Raw genomic sequence first — 22,361 nt, forward strand, 5'->3', positions numbered from 1 at the left:
TATATATGTGTATATACACACACATATATATTGCACATTATGGATGGAATATTGCACATCACAAGGTATTGCACAGGAGGTACAGAGGCCGGTGTTTTAGGTGAATGAACTATGGAGTCAGTGCATGTGAAAATTCAAGTTGGTTATTGCTTTTGGGAAGAAGCTGTTTTTGAATCTATTAGTCCTTGCCCTGATGCACCTGTAGCGCCTCCCTGAAGGCAAGAGGTCAGACAGGTTAAAACCAGGGTGGGAGCTGTCCTTGCTGATGCTTTGGGCTCTGCTGAGGCAGTGGGAGGTGTAAATGTCCATCAGGGAAGGGAGAGGGCAGCCAATGATCTTCTGTGCTGCCTTTACAATCTCTGAAGGAGATGTCGGCGGAGATGAGGACGCTGAAAAATCTGAAAATGTGTACCCTCTCCACGCACACGCCGTTGATGTAAAGGGGGGCTGGGTCAGTGCTGTGCTTCCTGAAGTCAGCGATGACAGTCTGGGGTTGGTTTATGAGGAAGTCCTTAATCCAGGCACATGTGAGATGAGAAGTCTGGGGGAGGTAGTCCTTGGGCAGTCGTGGGTCAGCGGTTAGGGTGTCGGACCCGTAACCGGTGGATCGCTGGTTCGATTCCCCGTACTGGTGTCCATGGCTGAGGTACCCTTGAGCAAGGTACCTAACCCCCACTGCTCCCCGGGCGCTGCACACGGTCGCCCACTGCCCCGGGTTTGCTGTGTGCATGTCACTTGGGTGGGTTAAATGCAGAGCACAAATTTCGTTGGAGTGAGTTTCCTCCAATGACAAAATATGTCACTTTCATCTTTAAGATCTTCATCTTGATGTGCTGAAGAACTAGTTTCTCAAAGCACTTCATGATTACTGGAGTGAAGGCCACCGGACTGTAATCATTCAGGTTGGTGATGGGAGACTTTTTTGGCACTGGGATTATTGTTGCTGATTTTAGGCAACGCGGGATGACTGCCTGGGCCAGGGAAAAGTTGAAGATCCTGGTAAAAGTGGGGGCAAGCTGATAGGTGCATGCTCTGAGCACCTTGCCAGGTACTTCATCTGTTCATCCGCCTTGGCTCTTTTTATTCCTCTTTTCAGGTGTCAACTCTGTGGAGGGGGGGGGGGGGGTGGTCTGAGCCCGAGGTGGGGGAGGGGTATGGCTCTGTACATGTGCTTGATGTTGGTGTACACATGATTGTGTACTCCCCCCTTGTGGAACACTTAATATGTTGATAGAACTTCGGGAGTACAGTCTTCAACTTGGCCTTATTAAATGTATAAATGTATTATCCAATCTGCATCAGACTTCACATGTCGAATAAGAATTTCATGTAGATTTAGATATACTCATAGCGAACAACCTTGCTGCTGCTCCACTTTGAAACAGAAAGTTTTTGTAACTCGGGCAACAGGTCATGATGGCCTCAGGCCCCAACATGCACAGGTGGGCGAGGACCTGCTCAATATTGGTTGCAGCTTTAATTTGGTATTATTTTTTATCTATAGATTATGAGAATGAACGTGATGTTTTCCCAGATACCTGTCTGCCTTATTGATGCAGTTCACTGATTTATTCAGCTGGATTGCTACAGAGTAATGTCATGTCACGTAAAGTGTGTTAATTCTGTTGAGCACTTTCATGTCAAGTTTAATCACTCATGTCTAGTCTTGTCATTCACTTCCTGTTTTATTTTGTACTCATCTTTTCCCTTTCATTTCAGACATGTGACTTCCTCCCTTTGTGTGATGTTCCTTCCACTGTGATTGTCTCTCCGGCCCTGATTGGTCTCACCTGTGTTCCCCTCCCTCAAGTATAAATAGTCCTTGTCTCCCTTTGTCTTGTGTCAGTTTTTGTTGTGATTGCATGTGTTCTGTCTGGCTCCAAGAGATCATCAGGGGCCCGTTTCATGAAGCAGGTTATGTGGATACTCTGAGTATGTTAAGCCTGAAATCAGCGAAACCCTGAGTTAACCGTTTCAAGAAGCGAGGTAAGTTAACCCTGACGAAGAAGCACTACTGATTCACAGAGAAATGTGATTGCGTCGGGCGAGGATTTTCCGAGCACGTCTGGATAATTTTTCATACTGTTCCGACTTTTTATATGAGCGTTATCGTTTTTCGTTACAGTCACTGCAATACATTCACAACCTCATCCGTCCTCACATCACCCACCGTGGCCATGCACTCACCACTGAGCAGATACTTTGCGTTGCTCTACGTTTCTGCAAACGGGAGTGTTTTATACAACATGCAGAGCACATAAGTAAAGCACCTGTTTGCAGAGCTGTCAGAAAGGTGAGCCTCGCTCTGAAATGGTTTCTCTCAGTTTGTCTTGTTTTTCCTGGCCACAAACCTGTGAGAGCCATCAAATGGGATTGCGGGTAAATAATTTCAAATGAATAATAATTTTTCTGTTAACATGTTGCTGAGACCTCTGGGAGAAAAGATTTGAATGTCTTTTAGGATTTCCAAATGTGATTGGCTGCATTGATGGCACTCACATTCCTATCACTGTCCTCCCACAGATTTCAACTACATACTCAGAGTTTGTTGAACTTGCTTCATGAAACGGATCCCAGGGGTCCATTTCATGAAGGCTCACCTTTCTCACAGCTCTGCAAACAGGTGCTTTACTTATGTGCTCTGCATGTTGTATAAAACACTCCCGTTTCCCGATCTTTTCATTGGACAAAGATCTTTACAGTGACAAACAGCCACCAGTGCAGTGTTTCAGGCCACTTGCCACAATATATTCTGTTGCTCAGAGTAGACTCTTGATATATATGTGACCTGTCGTGTTTTTCCCTGCCACTATATGGCATTGTGCTAAGGGACGGAGCGCTTTGATTGAGGGGCGGTGCGATGCGTCTCTATATATAGATGTGCGACGCATTTGCCTCTTCCTCTTCCGCTTGCTTCCTGTGGCCACCGTGATTGTGTGACGTGGTTGTTGCGGGCGTATGATCCTCTTCGCTCAGGTAATGTATTCTGCTACTCTTTCGCTTTTTTTGGTGACGCGATCTTTGTTTTGTAGAGCGCGACCGGCTGCCGGGCCGTGGGGATGTGTCGCCCCACTGGTAGTTTTTCCTGGAGATGCTCATCTGCCCTTTCGGTAAGTCTGCGATTGTCTGCCGTCCAGCGGCTCTGTCCCTCGTTCTCCAGCTGATTGTTTGGGTGTTTTGGTGCAGCTGAGTGATTAACCCGTGACAGGAGCTGGCTGTCTTCTGCCTCTTTCCGGCGTGACCGTAGCCTTGCGGAACGAGGCGAGGGTAAACTGCCGGCAACTACCAGTCACCCCTCCCTGGGTCTGCGCTGCCGTTTTGGCTCTACTACCGTTTTGGCTCTACTACCGTTTTGGCTCTACTACCGTTTTGGCTCCATTATTGTATCGGCTGTATTGCTGTTTTGGCCTGATGTGGAGTTTGTTCCTTCCTTTTCTCCTGTGTTGTTTTTTTTCCTTTATTGTATTGATGAGTTTATTATATTGTCTTTTTCTTTTTTTCTTTCTTTAGGTCAATGTTTGTTTAGTTCACGCCAGTTATACTAACCTTTGGGCTTGTTTTATTAATTGTTATTTCTTTTGTTGTTAGGTGTCGTGGGCTCCCTGTGGCCGTTAATCCCTGGTGGTGGTGTGTTCTCCACGGTCCCCCCTTTTTTGGTTTTGTGTGTGTGTGAGTGTGTAGTTTCACGGGTGATTCTGTCGAGGACCTCCCCCCTTTGTCTTGTGGCCAGCTTTATTCGCCCCTTGGTTTGTTTTATTGTGTGTTCAACTGGTGTGACTGTGTTTGAATTGTATTTTGTCTATTCTATGTGTTAATAAATTCTTTGTTGTGGAACCGTCTCGCCCTGTGGTATTGAACCTGTGTGGCCTTGGTCTAAATAACCAACACAGTTAAGCTCAGATTTCCTGGGGGGCAATTCCCCAGGTGGCGTTGTCGCAACTACGATTTTTTTATGCTCCTTAGCGTCCACCTCGCCACATATACAGGAGTCGTGCATAGACCCAGGCCACTTGGCTTCCACATTTGTGATGATGTGAGCTGCATCACAAATGATTTTAACAGTACAGAAAATGAGATGGGTTAGTTGAAATCTGTGGGAGGACTTCCTGTTCACATAATATTCATTTTGTGAAGGAGCAGTGATAGGAATGTGAGTGCCATCAATGCAGCCAATCACATTGGGAAATCCTGAAAGACATTCAAATCTTTGCTCCCAGAGGTCTCAGCAACATGTTAACAGAAAAATTATTATTCATTTGAAATTATTTACCCGCAATCCCATTTGATGACTCTCACAGGCTTGTGGCCATGAAAAACAAGACAAACTGAGAGAAACCGTTTCAGAGCGAGGCTCACCTTTCTGACAGCTCTGCAAACAGGTGCTTTACTTATGTGCTCTGCATCTCCAGTGTTGTATAAAACACTCCCGTTTGCAGAAACGTAGAGCAATGCAAAGTATCTGCTCAGTGGTGAGTTCACAGCCACGGTGGGTGATGTGAGTGATGAAAGGACGGATGAGGTTGTGAATGTATTGCAGTGACTGTAACGAAAAACGATAACGCTCATATAAAAAGTCGGAACAGGATGAAAAATTACCCAGACATGCTCGGGAAATCCTCGCCCGACGCAATCACATTTCTCTGTGAATCAGTATTGCTTCTTCGTCTGCAGGCTCCTCCAGAAACACACTCGATTTTCGTAAATTTAGCAGGTTCGACAGAGACTCAGTGAATAAGGAAACGGTTCAGGCTTATGTTCCGTAAAGGGGAGGAGTCAGAGACAAACTCAGGGTTTCTGGGATAAAACCTGCTCCCGACCAGGTTATGTTCACAGACTAAGTTACCGCGGTAACAGACTCCGAGTATGAGTTACCTCACTTTATGAAATGGGCTTAACTTACTCCTGAACTTACCCCGATCTCAGGGTTAACTTACCTCGCTTCTTGAAACGCTTAACTCAGGGTTTCGCTGATTTCAGGCTTAACATACTCAGAGTTTCCACATAACCTGCTTCATGAAACGGGCCCCAGGTCTAGTTTATTGAATTTGTTTGCTTTAAGTTTATATTTTTGGTCCTATTCAGAGAGCGCTTTTTGTTCTGTTTTGTAACCTCCTTAGAGAGCGCTTTGTGTTATTTTTTTGTATCCTCCATTGAGAGAGCCTTTTGTTTGATTATTTCTCCAAGGAAAACCTTTGTTAAACTTCACTGATGGCTTTGAGTTTTGTCCACATCCCTGTGTCAAGTTCTAACAAATAAACATGAAGCCGAACGATTTATTTATTTTTTTCCCTTCCAGTTCATAAGTTAATGCCTATTCCAGAGGTCGGTGTGAATTTGAGTTTTAAGTTTTAAGTGCTGTGTAGGTGTCTGAGGGACATGCTCATGAACCTATAGCTTCAACCATGATTGCAAATCCAGACATGCAAAGAACTCTGTTCATGTTCTGATCAGACTCCCTGCAGACCAGCCTTTCACACTAAGCCTCTCGCCCTGATGGCATCCCTGGATGCATACTCAGGACATGTGCTGGACAGCTGGCAGTTTTTATGTTTTATTTTCAACCCATCCCTCAACCGAGCAGTTATGCCAACATGCTTCAAAACCACCTCCATTGTGCAAGTGCCCAAACAGTCCACCCCAACGTGCCTGAATGACTACCACCTTGTAGCGCTCATGCCCATAGTTATGAGGAGCTTTGAGCGACTAGTCCTGGCACACCTGAAGACCTCTCTCATCCACACTGGACCCCCACCAATTACCACAGAAATAGGAGCATGAAGGATACTGTCTCCACAGTGTTGCACTGTCCTCACACATCCAGAGAATAACAACTCGTTTGCAAGAATGCTGTTCGTGGACTTTAGCTCCTTAGACTTTCTGACCAATAGACCTTATCATGTTAGGTCAGACAACACCTGTACCAAAGGTACACAGGAGGACTTTGGACTACAGTGGAAGGGAAGCTTTCTCTTTTTCTACCCACCACACACCGGGAAAGTTGTGGGTCTTTTCTGTGTTCTGTGTTCTGTGTACGCCTGAAGTGCTGCCTGTCAGATGAAGTGATCAGCAACACCGGGGCTCACAGGGGACTGTCCTCTCTCCCTTCCTCTTCACGATCTACACCACAGACTTTAAGCACTGCACAGAGACCTGCCATCTTCAGAAATTTTCTGATTACTCTGCAGTGGTTGGGTGTATTCCTGGGGGGGATGAGAGAGAGTACAGGACGGTAGTGGACAACTTTGTCACATGGAGCGGGAAAAACCACCTACAGCTCAATGTGACAAAGACCAAGGAACTGGTGGTGGACCTGAGGAGGACTAAGGCTCCAGTGACCCCTATCAACATCAAAGGGGCCACTGTGGAGGTCGTGGAGGAGTACAAATACCTGGGGGTGTACTTAGACCACAAACTGGACTGGTGCAAGAATGTGGACATGGTCTACAGAAAGGGCCAGAGCCGCCTCTACTTTCTGAGGCGGCTGAGGTCCTTCAACATCTGCAGGACGATGCTGAGGATGTTCTATGAGTCGGTGGTGTCCAGTGCCATCACATATGCTGTTGCCTGCTGGGGCAGCTGCCTGAGGGTGAGGGACACTAACAGATAGCCATGTTGTGGGAGAGGAACTGGACTCTCTGACAGTGGTGTCTGAGAGGAGGATGTTGTCCAAAATAAGGACTATACTGGACTTTCCCTCTCACCCTCTCCACAATGTGCTGATCAGCTACAGCACCACAGAGCGACACAGGAAATCATTCCTGCCTGTCGCCATCAAACTGCTAAACTCAGCACTGTGACTGACACACTCACTCACTTTATATATACAATGTATATATTGGTTTTTTACACATGTACATACCTGTATTTTTACATTTTCTTAAAAAATTTGAACACATTGTAAATACCTGTACTTTGAGATTTTAGTTTTTGTTTATCCTATTTTTATGTTTATCCTGTTTTTATACTCACTGGAGGATCGTAAGTAACCGCACGTCATTGGAGCGCATCGTAAAAAAAACACGTATGTCCACTATCGCCCACAACAACGTACGCAAGTTTGTTTAAAATAATTTAAACAGTTTATTGATAAATGTGTCAACAGAGTTTTATTTCAAATCCTAAATGTGTCTATTTAAACCATTTTTGAATCTCCTTTATAAGCTAGTTTTTGAGAAAAAACGTTTTTTCATGCTCCTGGAAAAAATGAATTTTGGAAATATGTTTTTTTCACGGGACAGCGACGATATGTTGCACATGTAAATGTAATACCTGTATTTTTTAAATTTATACTTATCTTGTTGTTTTCCCTATTTTTATATCTTTCACTTTCTTTCTTGGTCGGGAAAACTGCAAGTGCAATGCCTGTACAAAAAAGAATTTCCCCAAGGAGATAAATAAAGGAATTTTGATTGTGATTTATTGCACTTCGGAATAACTGCATTTCGTTGCCTTGTATTTTTTACATGTGTAATGACAATAAATCTGAATCTAATCTAATCTCATCTAATCACTAAGAAGCTATAGCTTCAACTATGACTGCAAATCCAGACATGGAAATAACTCTGTTTTAAAACAATTGTATTTATTTTTAAAGAAAACTTAAGAAGACAAAGTTTCTGTGCCAGACATCCTGACTAGAAATAATGTAAATTGGCTTAGGATGTGCATGGCCCAGGTGCCTGTGCTTTGCCAAAAAATTACTGCCATCTGTGCCTTGTAGCATCATCCTGCTCACTACACTGCACCCTAGTACCGTTGATGAAGGCTCAGAAAGCTTTATAAACTGAATTGGTGTCAGAAATTCTTCATTTTATTGATGACATTATTAGAAGCTGTGCATATACATGTCAGGGTCTAAACAGAGGTGTGCAGAGTGCGTACCTGTCCTGGTCAGAGAAAACACTGTAAACTGCTGCCTGGTCTTCAGAGAGCTGCTCTTCTATGTTGCTGAACACAGAGCAAAACTGCTGCAGACACAGCATCATCTCCTCCAAATCTCCTCCATCATGCAGAGAGTACTGTGGAGAAATGCAAGTAAGTGTGAACATAGAGAGTTATCATATAGGCCTATGTATATATATAAACTGATTTTCTGTATTTTCTCTGCATCTTTTTTGATTTCATTGCATAAGTACTTAAATTCACTGTACTGAAGCAAGCTATATATAGTTTTATTTAATAGACATTTAAAGAAATTACTTGCCAGAAATGCTTCAGTATTAATCAAACTGTAGTCTCTGGGCTGAAAAATGAGGCTAACACTCAAGTTCCAAAAACAAACTGCCACTTTAGGCTGATTTCAAAAGTGAATCAATTCCCATAGATCGCCATATTTAAATGTCCAACCTTACAACAGAAATAACATGTTGAGAGCATGATTACAAAGTACAGCTTTATAGGTAATTAGAGTGCCTATGACAACTATATGAAGATGAATTGAGATGGAGAAAGCAGTGGGATCTCTATTATTGTATTAGGTAGTGTAGGTAGTGCACAGGTAAGTTGGTGACAGCTGGACAACAGCCGGAACCGGAGCTAAAACTTGCAGCAGTTTGCAAAAATGATGTGGCAAAGACCAAATTTTCAGTTATAGCTTAAGTTAATCTTACTATAATAGCATATTTATAAAATTACTCTGCTTTCATGATCCTAGAGAACTCCCTTTTCTCTGCAAAGACATTTATACTGTAAAGAATTAAGTTTGACCCTTATCAGTAACTTGATGAATGAATGTTGAAGTAATATTAAAATCAGAAGTATTAGCAATCATTTTTGATATGTAATTTTACACCACTGAAAAGGAAGTAACATTGAAACATTAAAACAATTCAGGGAAAATAAAATCTCCCTCTCCTGTATTTCCACGAGATAAACAAAAAAGTACATTTGGGCATCATTTATGGATGTTAATGAGTTACACTGAATTAAAGAGAGAAATGGAGAGTGAAGATAAAATGAAGTGTGAGCTCCACAGGATCCATATGCAAATGAGATATTCATATGCTAATATGATCCTGGCTTTGAAAGGCTTCCACCTCAAGAACTATGGCAACATGACAACAAATATACTGTTAAGAGAAGAGCAAACATAGTGATTAATTGTTGAACTCGTCATGGCTCACTGCTCACAGCAATAGGTCATCAAGAGACACAGCGTCTCACCTATTATGTTCCACATCATATGTGAGGTTCTCAGCAAACATAGTAAAAATGTTGGTCGTATCAATATCATATCAGTTTTTCTGTTTTAAATTTTGTCTAAACGTCTGTATACAGAAGTGGAAAAATATGAAACATTAGGTGAATAGGGGATATTTTTCCAGAACACTCTATCTATCCAAATTCCTCCTTCTCTCTGGATGAGACGCAATGGGCTTTACTGTACACTACCAGTCAAAAGTTTGGACACACCTTCTCATTCAGTGTTTTTTCTTAATTTTTATTACTTTCTGCATTGTATATACTGTACATACTGAAGACATCAAATACATCCTTGAATTTCCCTCGGGATCAATAAAGTATCTATCTATCTATCTATCTATATGAAGCAGGATACATGGAATTATGTAGCAAAGAAAAAATGTTAAATAATCTCTTAATGAGCTTCATGATATAGTCACCTGAAATGGTTTTCACTTCACAGGTGTGCCTTGTCAGGGTTAATTTGTGGAATATCTTGCCTTCTTAATGGCGTTGGGACCATCAGTTGTGTTGTGCAGAACTCAGGTTGGTACACAGCTGACAGCTCTATTTGACAACTGTTAGAATTCATATTATGGCAAGAACCAATCAGCTAAGAGAAACGAAAGTCCATCATTATTTTAAGAACTCAAGTCCAGTCAGTCCGCAAAATTGCAAAAACTTTGAATGCGTCCCCAAGTGCAGTTGCAAAAACCATCAAGCGCTATGAGGAAACTGGCTCACACGAGGACCGCCCCAGGAAAGGAAGACCAAGAGTCACCTCTGCAGCTGAGGATAACTTCATCCGAGTCACCAGCCTCAGATATCGGAAGTTAACAGCACCTCAGAAGTTAACAGCACCCTGATAAATGCCACCCAGAGTTCTAGTAGCAGACACATCTCCACATCAACTGTTCAAAGGAGTCTTCGTGAATCAGGCCTTTATGGTCAATTAGCTGCTAAGAAACCACTGTTAAGGAAATGCAACAAGCAGAAGAGATTTGTTTGGGCCAAGAAGCACAAGGAATGGACACTAGACCAGTGTACTGTGCTTTGGTCTGATGAGTCCAAATTTGAGATCTTTGGTTCCACCCGCAGTGTCTTTGTACGACACAGAAAAGGTGAATGGATGCTCTCTACATGCATGGTTCCCACTGTGAAGCATGGAGGAGGAGGCGTGATGGTGTGGGGGTGCTTTGCTGGTGACACTGTTGGGGATTTATTCAAAATTGAAGGCACACTGAACCAGCATGGCTACCACAGCATCCTGCAGCGATATGCCATCCCATCCGGTTTGCATTTAGTTTATATTTCAACAGGACAATGACCCCAAACACACACACACTCTTCACGAGAATGCCAAGAGTGTGCAAAGCAGTAATCAAAGCAAAGGGTGGCTATTTTGAAAAACCTAAAATGTAAAACGTGTTTTGAGTAATTTCACACTTTTTTGTTTACTACATAATTCCATATGTGTTAATTCATAGCTTTGATGTCTTCAGTGAGAATTTGCAATGTCAATAGTCATGGAAATAAAGAACCATTAAATGAGAAGGTGTGTCCATACTTTTGACTAGTAATGTATGTTGATGGAAAAGCATCCATCTAAGCATCAAATGATGAGTGTAAATGCACAATTTGATGTAGTTGTCAAAGCAAGAAAATCTGAACAGCAATGGAGGTCAGGGTCAAGGGGCAGGTCACACACACAACTCGGCCTATCACTCATCCCTTACAGGGATGAGGTCCAACGTTTGGCTTTGTGGCACGCTGACAACAACCTGGCCCTTAATATTCAGGATACCAAGGAGACTGTTGTGGATTTCCGGCAAGCTAAGAACCATTCCCACTCGCTCATTTACATCAATGGAGCTGTAGTAGAGCGGGTATCAAGTGTTGGGATCTCTGGCCATGTGCTCTGGAGAACAATAGAGCAGCCTACATGTACCCCATAAAAGCCTGGGTTAGAGTGACTGTCGGTTCGAGACCCCCCCCCATGACGTACCCCTAGTCATAAATCTGAATTCAAACTCAGAACCGGCACAGACATTGGCTGTGGTCCGGCCATCTCCACAGGGGTCCGAGGCAACGTCACTCAGGTAATAAAAGTTCACTGCGACCCTCAGTCGCAGCTTTTTCCCTGTGCTTGCTGTGACAATGAGAGCTATTCCAGGCTCTCTGAGGTCAAACGTTTGATTATTATCATCACTTTAAAACCCAAAGTCACAGTGTTTCAACTCGCAGGCCGAGAAACAGACTGCTGTGTTTTTTTGTACCTTTTTCTTTTTTTCTTCTACTGACGTGGATCACTGCAATCAGTTGATCGCACGCTAACGAGCTGTGCGCCGACTTTGTTTAAGGACGAAACAAAGTTAGGTGATTTTTCCTGCTGCCCCCGAGGGACACACAGTGATGTTACCAGCATTAAGATAGAGTTGCTAATGTGTGACTTTCGCTTGTAAGTGCTGCACTCGCTTGTAAGTGCTGCACTCATCACCAGTTAAAAGACCAATATTTGAGCATATAAACTTCGGTTTACTGACTCCGCTATTGTGTGGTGATAGTGTGAGACTCAAAAGAACTGAAGTGGTGATCTTTACTGGGTTCTTAGTTCTTTAAGTTCCTCTTCTATCTTTATCTCTCTCACACATTTTACATGGGCATGAGTTAGAGGTCCGAGCACACGATCACGAATCTCCTTGTGAGACACATGACGCTCGAGGATCTTTGCCTTTGTAGTCTTTGTTTGCCACATTAGCCACATTGCGTGGTCTTGCTGATATCACACACGCGACGACCCTCCATCTTGGCTTCGAGGGACAGGTCCCCCAGTGTCACCCCTCCGCCATCTGGGTTCTTCCTGAGATGTCACTCACGTGACTCCATCGCTATCTCTCTCTCTCTCTCTCTCTCGCACACACACACACACACACACACACACACACTCCTGTATATATGCACACCCATGTATAGATATACTCCTGCTGCTGTACCTGTGTTATCTTAGTTAATAGTTAATGTGTGTTGATAAACTTAGATTATAATAGTGTTTATTACTAAGTGATACTTATCTCTGGATGGTTGTTGCTGATTAATAAATCCTGTTGTAGTTTAACCGGTCGTTGTCTGTGGTTATTGTGAATGTACTTGTAATAACAGCTGGATTCGTGACAGTCAGTGCTCGGATTCATCCTTCATAATTTTAAGAGACTGTTATTTCGTATTTATTAATTTGGCTATTGGTCCCTGGTGACAGGATGGTGCCTTGATTTTTATGTGTATAAAGCATACATTGATTTTTGCTTTAATGATTATCACCCATAATCATTGACTCTTTTGCCAATAACCAAATTGCTCCTACTAGTGCACAACACAAGCGTCAAAGTCCTTGTCATCCACTGCTCCAATAATCTCACCTGGTCACTAAACTCTGCACGAGAATATTAGTGGACTTTCACTACTGTAACCGCAAGAGCATGCTTATCTACCGTATAGTTGGCGCCATTCCAAATGTCGTGTTTTTCAAGCCTTTGCTTATTTGTTGGTCCTGTTCGTTTGTTTTTCTTATTAATCACAACTTCTTCATAAAATTTGTGACAATGGCTGGACTTAGTTTTGTTATTTTTATTCGCTTTTTTCTGTTACTTTGTTTACTCTTTGTAACAGAGAACATTGTCAGTAGTGGTAAGGACATTGTTTACACACGTGAAGAGCTTATAGCGCTGTGTGAGTCTGTGCTGCTGCGCGGAGACAGACCTGGGTTCCCACAGGAGTTACGGAGAAGACGCTGGGGTTGCAGGTCTGGAGCCAAACGGAGGGAAAAAAGGAGAAAACATAAGTCAGCGGTCCCACTGATTATAATGGGGAATGTGAGGTCGTTGGGGAATACGATCAACGAACTGGCAGCGCTAGCGAAGACCCTGAGAGAATACCATGAGTGTAGCATATTTTGCTTTGGTGAAACATGGCTGCTCTCACACATCCCGGACAACAGTGTTGAGGTCCCAGGTTACGGTTTGGTATAGGGAGACAGACTGTTCCAAAAGTTGGAAGAAGAAGGGTGGCGGGCTTCCACCATATGTGACTGAGAGGTTGTGCAATTCCGGCCATGTAAACGTGAAGGAACAGCTCTGTACCCCGGACATTGAACTGACTGGTGACTGCACTTCAGGTAAAAAGGCGACTGTTAAAACTACATCAGCGAAAGGCTGCAGGCCCAGATGGCATCACTCCCAGGATCCTGAAGACCTGTGCCAGCCAGCTGTCTCCTGTACTGCAACATCTGTACAACCTGAGTCTGAGTCGGGAGAAGGTCCCGACACTGTGGAAGACATCCTCCCTGGTTCCAGTCCCCAAGAAGTTGAGACCATCTGACCCGGCAGACTACACCCTCACATCTCATGTGATGAAGGTCTCGGATAGACTAGTCTTAACCCAGCTGAGGCCACAGGTGAGGACGTGTCTGGACCCTTTACAATTTGCCTACCTGTCCCATTTAGGAGTCGGTGATGCTCTCATCTTCCCCTTTGCAACAATCCCATTTGTATCTGGATGGTGGGGAGCACTCTGGGGATCACATTTGATTTCTCCAGTGCTTTCAACACCATTCAACCTCTGCTACTGGGTGAGAAGCTGTGGGTGATGGTTGTTGACGACACAAGGATCTCCTGGATTACTGACTACTTGACAGGCAGGCCACAGTTTGTACATCTGGGCAATGTCCTGTCGGTTGTGGTGGTCAGTGATATAGGAGCTCCACAGGGAACTGTGCTTTCTCCCTTCCTCTTCACCTCTTCAACTCCGATGCATGTCACCTGCAGATATTTTCTGATGACTCAGCTGTTGTTGAGTGTATAAGAGAGGGAGAGGAGGGACAACTTTGTGGAGTGGTCCAAACAGAATCACCTGAGACTGAATGTCAACAAGACCAAAGAAATGGTGATCGACTTCAGGAGGAAGAGGGTGCCTTCACAGGCACTAAGGATTGGGGGGAGGTGGAGGACCACAGATACCTGGGAGTGGTGACTGGTAGCAGACTGAACTGGACACTGAGGCTGTGTACAAGGAGGGGATGAGCAGACTCTATTTCCTGATGAAGCTGAGATCCTTCAACATGTGCAGTGAGATGTTTTACCAGTCTGTTGTTGCCAGCGCCATTTTCTCTGCTGTTGTGTGTTGGGGCAGCAGCATCAGAGCCACCAACACCAACAGACTTGATAAGATTATCAAGAAGGCTGGCTCTGTACTTGGTCTCAGGTTGGAGTCTGAGTTGAGACCGTGGTGAAGAGGAAGGACGCTGAATAAACTGTTATCCATCATGACAATGATCAGCACCCTCTCCATCACACAGCAGACAGACAGCGGAGCACCTTCTCTCACAGGCTGCTACAGCTCCACTGTCGAAGGGACTGCCACATGCCATCACACTGTACAATAACAGGTAAAACATACATAACATACAGTCACTACACACCTTATTTGTTTTCCTGTACTCGGTTCACTGCACCTTACATTTACACATACATTTTATTTTGCACAACAGGCTGTACTGCTTATTTGTTGTCTATACACTTTTATGTTGCTTTATATATTGCTATTTTTTTACATAATTTGTATAGGTTTATTCTTTTTCTTTTCACTGTATCGTCGCTGTGTGTAATGCTGTTGCTGCACTGTAATATCCCAGCCTGGGATCAATACAGTATATCTATCTATCTATCTATCTACAATTGCTCCTGATAGAAGGCACGCGGATGGTGAAAGCTGCACAGTGGATCACTGGATCCAAAATGTCCACCACTGAAAACATGAACATTAAATGCTGTCTGGGCAGGAAGTACAGAATTATCAAAGATTCAGGCCTCCCCAACCATACACTTTTCACCCTCCTTCCATCCAGCAGGTGTTAGAGGAAGAACCGATCCCCACCAACATTAAACTCCACACCAACACCAACTACTAAGCTTCTTGCGTTCTCATTGCACTCATTGTACATTTGTATTTGTACTGACTGTTCTTGCACAAGCTGAACTCCCAGACATGTTCAGTTTACAACTGTTACTTATATTCTTTAGCACATACAATCAGCTGTACATTCTGTATATACTGTTTGCACATACAACCAATTATACTTGTCTATACTGTACATACAAACTACATAAACACCCCCTTTTCAACTGAATACTTTATTTGCTACATTATGCATATAATATCTGTACATATGCTACAAACTCCTGTAAATAACAGTGCAAATATTAAAATATCAGAATATGTTGGCAAGGCAGCAGGAATACTGTTTGTGTGGACATGCATGTGAGCCACAGCAGAAGGGTACACAACAATATAGGCAGGCTTTCTTTGTGTGAGCCAACTTGACAAAACATAAAATTTTGTTTATGTTGTGGTGGAAATTTTGTATGCGTTGCAGTAACAATGAGTTGATGTAATTAGTCTGTAGCCTTAGTTGTGTACTGCTATAGTGACCAAACAATGACCTGGTGAACCTACTGCTCTATCATAAATAACTTCCTGGGTAAAACAGAGGGCAGGATGACATCTTTATCCCACAGGAGATTACACCCAATCTTAAGTGCCTGAAATGGGTCACGGCCTTTTTATTGTACCCGACTGTTTTCGGCAATCTGTAGAGGAATGTTTGTGAAGCTCCAAACAAAGGACCAGACACATATCAGAGAGTATAAAAATGGGATGAAGTCTTCAGTCAGTCTTCAGTCTGAACTGCTTACTGCCTTGTGGTTCTATGTGTTGCCTCCTCTCTATATAGAGATTAAACATTTTGGTGCATGCTAGCTGTTCTGCTCCACCTAATGAGTTTGAGTTTAACTTGAATAAAAATAATAATATGTTTGTTAAAAGAATTTTATAAGGTTCTAAAGAAAGGAAATGTGCCTTTTAATAAGTTTTCTACTTATTCTTTGACATGATGTGTGATGCACTTTGACACAGGAAGTAGTGTTCCTTTAATTCTATACAGGAAGTTCATACAGTAAACAAAGCAAGGTCGCTAATGTACGGTAATGTGATTAATGAACTCGCCAGAAAGCAATGACTGTAAGTGTCACGGTTTGCCTCTTTTGTCAGATATTTCTTTGGTATAAGTCTAGCAATGTTTCGAGTACTTTGATAGTCGAATATTTCCAGTAACTACTACGGTAATGTTGCGTTAAGCTGACGGTTAAGCTTACGGTTGACGTTAGCATCTGTTGCTAATTCTATAAGCAAAACACAGTGCAGTAAGTAACGGTGATGTTATTTTCTTTCTTTTGTAGTTTCACTCCAATTCATGTTGCCATTGTGAATGTGAAGTTAATAAAGGAGCAAGTACGCTCATTTTCCTGGCTCTTGAAAAGGAGTTTGGCCGACTGTTTAATCTACGTTAACGCTCCGGGAGCAAAACACATAGAGAGAGCAGTACACTAGCCTTGTAGTCTTGTTTTTTCTTTTTAACTCACTACAGGCAGACTGTCACACCGCGGTGAGGTATTGTCTTGTTTTGGGTTTATGTCTCATCATTTCCTGTTTTATTTTGAAAAGTAACTCTCCTCTTATTTCAGGTCACTTGCCTTTCCTCATGTGTCTACAGTCTGATTGTCTTCCCGATTACCTGATTGTGTCCACCTGTTCCCCATCACCCTTTGTGTTCAAATAGTCTGCGTTTCCCTTGTCTTGTGCCAGTGTGTTTCTTCCGTGAATGTTCACTGTGGCTGTCGTCGGTTGCCTGGGTGGCATGAGTGGAATTTCCAATGTGTGGATTGGTATGGTTGTTTCATTTGTTTGTTGTGAGCATGGGTTTCATGGTGCGCAGTGTTTTTTTTTTTGTGTTGTGTTGGGGTGGAGCCTTCTGTTCTGCTTCCTGGGGGACGTGATTTGGGGACGTACAGGAGGGGGATGTCTTGAGGAGCGGCGGTAGTCCAGTTTTCGTCTACCAGGACCAAAGAAGAAATGTTATGAAGAACGTGGGCCTTTGTGTGCAACGAACCTAGCTCCTTTGGTGACAAGCTGCCAGCGAGGTGGGCTTGTGTCTCTCGGTGTTGTGGAGCTACGTGGTCGTCTTCTAGGTTGTTGATATTGACTTTGTTTTGTCTGATATGATTCATATGGATTTGTTTGTTTGTTTGTTGTTGTCAGTTTTCACGGGACGAAGCTGAATAAAGTACGCCCTGTAGTTTAAAAGAAAACTCCGTTTCCTCGTGTTACTGTGGGAGCTACATTCACTCCAGCCCTTTTCTTGCCACAGCCTGGTATTTGTACTACGATCTACTTTCTTTTCCTGCCTCTGCTCCAGAGTGATTTTCAGTTGTAGTTTTATAGCTCAGGTTTTGTCCCTTAGGATAGCGTCAGGTTTTCTGTTCTTTTGCTTTCTTCTTCCTCCGTAGGAGAGATTTTTCGTGCTATAGTAGATTTATTTTGTTGATAGAATTTTTTTCCTCTGCTTAGTGAGTGATTTTTGGTTTTTAGTTGAATAATCTTTCCTTGTTATTTTTTCTCCTGTTGGAGCGATTTTAGTTGTAGTTAGTTAAGTATAATCCCTCAGTAATCTTTCATAGCTCTTTTGTTTCCTCTCTTCAGAGACTCATAGCTTTCATAGCCGTGCTCCTACATTTGAAAACGAGCCCAGGTAATTTTATAGCCATTTGTTTTATCGCTCTGTGTGAGGTATAGTAGGCTGAGATTACTAAATAAAGGCAGCACTTGTACCATCATCTCTGCATCTGAGTCCTGTGTGAGCCCGATCCTGACACAGACAAGCAGTTGCCTTAACAATGTCACTTAATAGTATAAAGGCATTGTAGGCGCTTACATCAATGATGTTACAGTTTTTCTGAATTGCTAAAACACTAATTTCTGTTGTGTGAAAAGAGAATGTACAAAATTTATGTAATTTAATGTTCTGAAATATATATACAGTATACAGTAGTACTTTCAATGATAAAACAGTAAAGTTGACGGTACCTATTCTCATGTCCGAATCTCTGGATTATGATGGACACAGAGAATCGGCTGATGTTTGGCTGGACTCTTTCTCCTGCTTCCCTCATGGTCATGCCATGCACCAGTACATGGTCTATGACTGTAGCCCAAATTTCATCAGAAATTGGCCCTTTTCCTCCTCCTCTTCCTCTCCCTCTTCTTCCTGTTCCTCTTCCTCTGCGTCCTTCTGGTCCTCCGCCTCTACCTCGTCTTACACGCACTCGTCCTCTGTGCCTCTGGTCCATTGCTGTCATGAGCTTGCAGGACCAAATTGCTTGCACTCCGAACTGGCTTGTCATGTTGTCATGCCATGATGAGAAACAAGTGTGATCAATTTTGAATTGTTGTGTTCAATGAATGACACGTGTTTTATTTGTGTTCAGTGACAACTGTGTTTTATTGCCTGAGAATGTGTTTAGAGTTATGTAGAAGGAGGGACTGAGATCTGCCAATAGTGTTTTACTAGGTGAAGATAGTTTATGGTTTTGTCAAAATAAGATAAGGTGAACTTTATTGATCCCACACTGGGGAAATTTATTTGTCATGGCAGCTCACAAGAACAGAAAAAGAGTGCAAAAAGTGTGCAAAAACAGTACAAAAAACAATAGAGGAAAAAGGGTAATAAATTAAATTAACAATTTATAGTACAGTAAACACAGTATAATATACAGCTATATATAAGTCCTCATAAGGGAGGAAAAGAGGACTAGACCATTGAATTATGTAGTCTAACCGCAGTGGGAATGAAGGACCTGCGGTAGCGCTCCTTCCTACACTGAGGGTGTAGCAGTCTGCCACTGAAGGAGCTGCTCAGAGCCTCCACTGTCTGATGCAGAGGGTGAGAGGTGTTGTCCATGATGGATGTCAGCTTGGCTAACATCCTCCTCTCACCCACCTCCTCCACGGAGTCCAGTATGCAGCCCAGGACAGAGCTGGCCCTCCTGACCAGCTTATTTAGTCTCTTCCTGTCCCGGTCCGTGCTGCCCGGTCCCCAACAGACCACAGCATAGTGAATATCAGAGGCTACCACAGTCATAAAAAGTCCTTAGGAGGGGCCTACACACTCCAAAGGACCTCAGTCTCCTCAAAAGGTGGAGGCGACTTTGGCCCTTCTTGTACAGGGCATCAGTGTTATGTGACCAGTCCAGTTTGGTTGAGGTGAACACCCAGATACTTGAAACTGTCCACCACCTCAATGTCCGAGCCCTGGATGTTCACTGGTGTAAGTGGTAGTGTCCTTCTCCGGAAGTCAATCACCATCTCCTTTGTTTTACTGGTGTTTGTGCTTGTTGTGGAGTCTGACAGCACTGGGCAGGAAGGAGCGGCGGTACCTCTCCTTCACACAGCACCGGTGTAGCAGTCTGTCACTGAAGGAGCTGCCCAGTGCATAGACAGCATTTGACAACATAGACGACAGCTTGGCTATTGTCCTCCTGTCACCCACCTCGTCCACTGAGTCCAGGGAGCAGCCCAGGTCCAGTCCAGCCTATTGTTGAGATGAACGCCCAGGTACTTGTAGGAGATGACTCTCTCAATGTCTGTTCCCTGGATGTTCACCAATGTGGGTGGGGTGTGTTGGCGCCTGCTGAAGTCCACCACCAGCTCCTTGGTTTTACCCGCGTTGATTTGGAGGCGGTTTTCCAGGCACCAATCCACAAATCCCTGGATGAGTTCTCGCTACTCGCGGTCATCTCCGTCCATGGTGAGGCCGACAATCGCAGAGTCGTCTGAGAACTTCTGTAGGTGGCAGGTTGGGGTGTTGTACCTGAAATAAGAGGTGTAGAGAGTGAACAGAAAGGGAGCCTGTTCCCTGTGGTGCACCTGTACGACAGAGAAGCATGTCAGACTCACCGTTCTGCGTCCTCACATACTGTGGCCTGTTCGTCAAGTAGTCAACTGTCCAGGCACTGAGGTGGTGGTCTACTTCTGCACACTTCAGCTTGTCTCCCAGTAGGGTGGGCTGGATGGTATTGAAGGCACTGGAGAAAAACATGATTCTCACAGTGCTTCCAGTCCTCTCCAGGTGAGATAGTGATGTGTGCAATAGGTAGATAATGGCATCTTCCACTTCTGGCTTGTAGGCAAACTGCAGCATGCCCATCGATGAGCTCACCAGCGGGCACAGGTAAACAAGGACGAGTCTCTCCAGAGTCTTCATCAGGTCAGACGTCAGTGCCACTGGCCTATAACTGTTGAGCTCCTTTGGATGGGGGGTCTTTGGCACTGGTACCAGGCATGGTGTCTGGACTCTGGCCAGCGACAGGCTCAGGTTGAACATATTCTGGAAGATTCCACACAACTGGTCAGTGCAGGATCTCAAGAACTTGGGACTGATGCTATCTGGACCTGCTGCCTTCCTCGCCTTCAGCTTCCTCAGCTGGTTCCTCACCTGTGTGGCTGTGACAGACAGACTCGAGCACAGAGGAGGGGTGCTGGGGACTGAAGAGGGGGAGCTCATGTCTGCAGATGGGGTGTGAAGTGAGCTGAGGGTCCTGCCAGACTCCGCTGATGTTCTTGCTCTGCAACTGGTCCTCCATCTTCTTCCTGTAGCACCTTTTCCCCTCTCTGATCCTCCTCTCTATTCCCTGACACGAAGGACCTCTTCTTCTCCTTCAGGAGAGCCTTGATGTCGGGGGTAATCCAGGGTTTGTTGTTGGAGAAGCACCGTATGGTCCAGAGAGATGGTCTGACTGTCGGAGGTGGGGGAGGGGGGTCGCGGTGTAAGCCCCAGGAATGTTTGTATAAACATGGTCCAAGGTTTTGTTTCCTCTTGTGTTGCAAAAAACATGCTGGTGAAATTTTGGAAGCACTGTCTTTAAGTTTAAGTGATTAAAATCACCGGCAACTATAAAGGCAGCTTCTGGGTGAACAGTCTGTTGTTTGCTAATGGCTGCATAAAGTTGGTTCATAGCCAGCTTAGCATTAGCATCCGGGGGGATATAAGCAGCAGTTATAACAGTGGAAGTGAACTCCCTTGGCAGATAGAACGGTCTACACTTAACCACGAGAAATTCGAGGTTAGCTGAGCTGTGCCTCTCAATAATGACAGAGTCTGTACACCAAGATTTGTTAATATAAATGCACAGTCCTCCACCTCTTACCGGAGTCATCTGCCGCTCTGTCTGCCCGGAGTGTGTGGCGTCCGGCTAGCTCAATAGCGTTGTCAGGTATGCCGCTGTTTAGCCATGTTTTGGTGAAGATCATGACATTACAGTCCGTAAGTCTCCTGTTGTTTGTAATACGGAGTTGTAGCTCATCCATCCGTTCACCAGGGACCGCACGTTGGCGAGAAAAATACTGGGTAGAGAGAGCCGGTGTGGTGTTAGTTTTAACTTAGCTCTTAGCCCCCCATGTTTACCTCGCCTTTGTTTACGGTCTCTACGCCGCCTGTGCGCACTTCCGCCCGGCCGGGTAGAATGCGTAGCCTCCGTTGTTCTGGCGATCTCAGGTATAAGCTGAAGATTTGTTATAAAATTGTCGGAATGTAGAAGACCGATGTCCAAAAGCTCCTGTCGGGTGTAGGATGTTAAGCAGAAGCTGTTCTGTACAAACAGGCCTGAGATGAGCAGGTAGATTACTGCAAAATTGCGAAATCTGGAGAGACGCTGAGCCTCGCACTGTACACGCGCCGCCATCATGAGAGCTGTAAAGTGTCTCCCAGTCTGTAGATTGGAAACATTCTCTCAGTCTCTCACTGGCCTCATCAGTCCACACTTTCACAGACTTCTTCTGTGCAAGGCTCTCTTCTCACCCTGGGTGTGTATTCGGGGATGTTCTGATAAGCAGTAGGGACTGTGGGTGCTGTGTCTGCATCCTGGTCACTACACTGTGGAGCAACTCACAGGCGGCAGCCTCATCAGCCGAGGGAGGGATGTACACATTAAACAAAATAAGGTGCAAAAACTCCCTTGGGATGTAATAAGGCCGAATGCCAACAACAAGTAACTCAATGTCTTTAGTGCAGACTAGTTCCTTAACAGAGATGTGCCATAATGATGCTCAATTCAGTGAATGAGTTCAGACATCTGAGCAATTGATTCACACAACAGAAAACAGTGTTTTAGCAATTCAGAAAAAACTGTAATGACTGCTCAGCAGTTTTTCTATTTTGTCCGATTTGTGAAAGATCTGACAACATTGTTCGGTTTTGAGCATATGTAAAACTATTTTGAGGTGATGGTATGATTTTG

The 22,361-nt window shown here is 44.0% G+C and overlaps 1 protein-coding gene and 1 long non-coding RNA gene across 2 annotated transcripts; one reads left to right on the top strand and one right to left on the bottom strand.

The window, feature by feature from the left end:
• Positions 1-2,886: 2,886 nt before the first annotated feature.
• LOC124049216 lies at positions 2,887-3,714 on the top strand. Its single transcript, XR_006841372.1, has 3 exons — positions 2,887-2,976; positions 3,033-3,110; positions 3,589-3,714. It is a non-coding gene; the product is annotated as an uncharacterized LOC124049216 (long non-coding RNA).
• Positions 3,715-19,562: 15,848 nt separating this feature from the next.
• On the bottom strand, positions 19,563-22,091 carry LOC124049921. Its single transcript, XM_046372044.1, has 2 exons — positions 20,023-22,091; positions 19,563-19,936 (listed from the first exon to the last, which is right to left on the bottom strand). The coding sequence occupies exons 1-2, from the start codon at positions 20,627-20,629 to the stop codon at positions 19,725-19,727; spliced, it is 819 nt and encodes a 272-aa protein (XP_046228000.1). The 5' UTR covers positions 20,630-22,091; the 3' UTR covers positions 19,563-19,724.
• Between the last annotated feature and the right edge of the window lie 270 nt (positions 22,092-22,361).

The sequence above is a fragment of the Scatophagus argus genome, chromosome 18, assembly GCF_020382885.2.
Source record: "Scatophagus argus isolate fScaArg1 chromosome 18, fScaArg1.pri, whole genome shotgun sequence".
NCBI classification, from domain to species: Eukaryota; Metazoa; Chordata; class Actinopteri; family Scatophagidae; genus Scatophagus; species Scatophagus argus.

What these genes read in the sequence shown, in the direction of transcription:
- LOC124049921 (XM_046372044.1), bottom strand. Translation starts at nt 20,629, where the DNA reads ATGAGCTCCCCCTCTTCAGTCCCCAGCACCCCTCCTCTGTGCTCGAGT. An exon ending in GTATGTGAGGACGCAGAACG is followed by an intron (nt 19,937 to 20,022) that starts GTGAGTCTGACA and finishes CTCTTATTTCAG; the next exon opens with GTACAACACCCCAACCTGCC.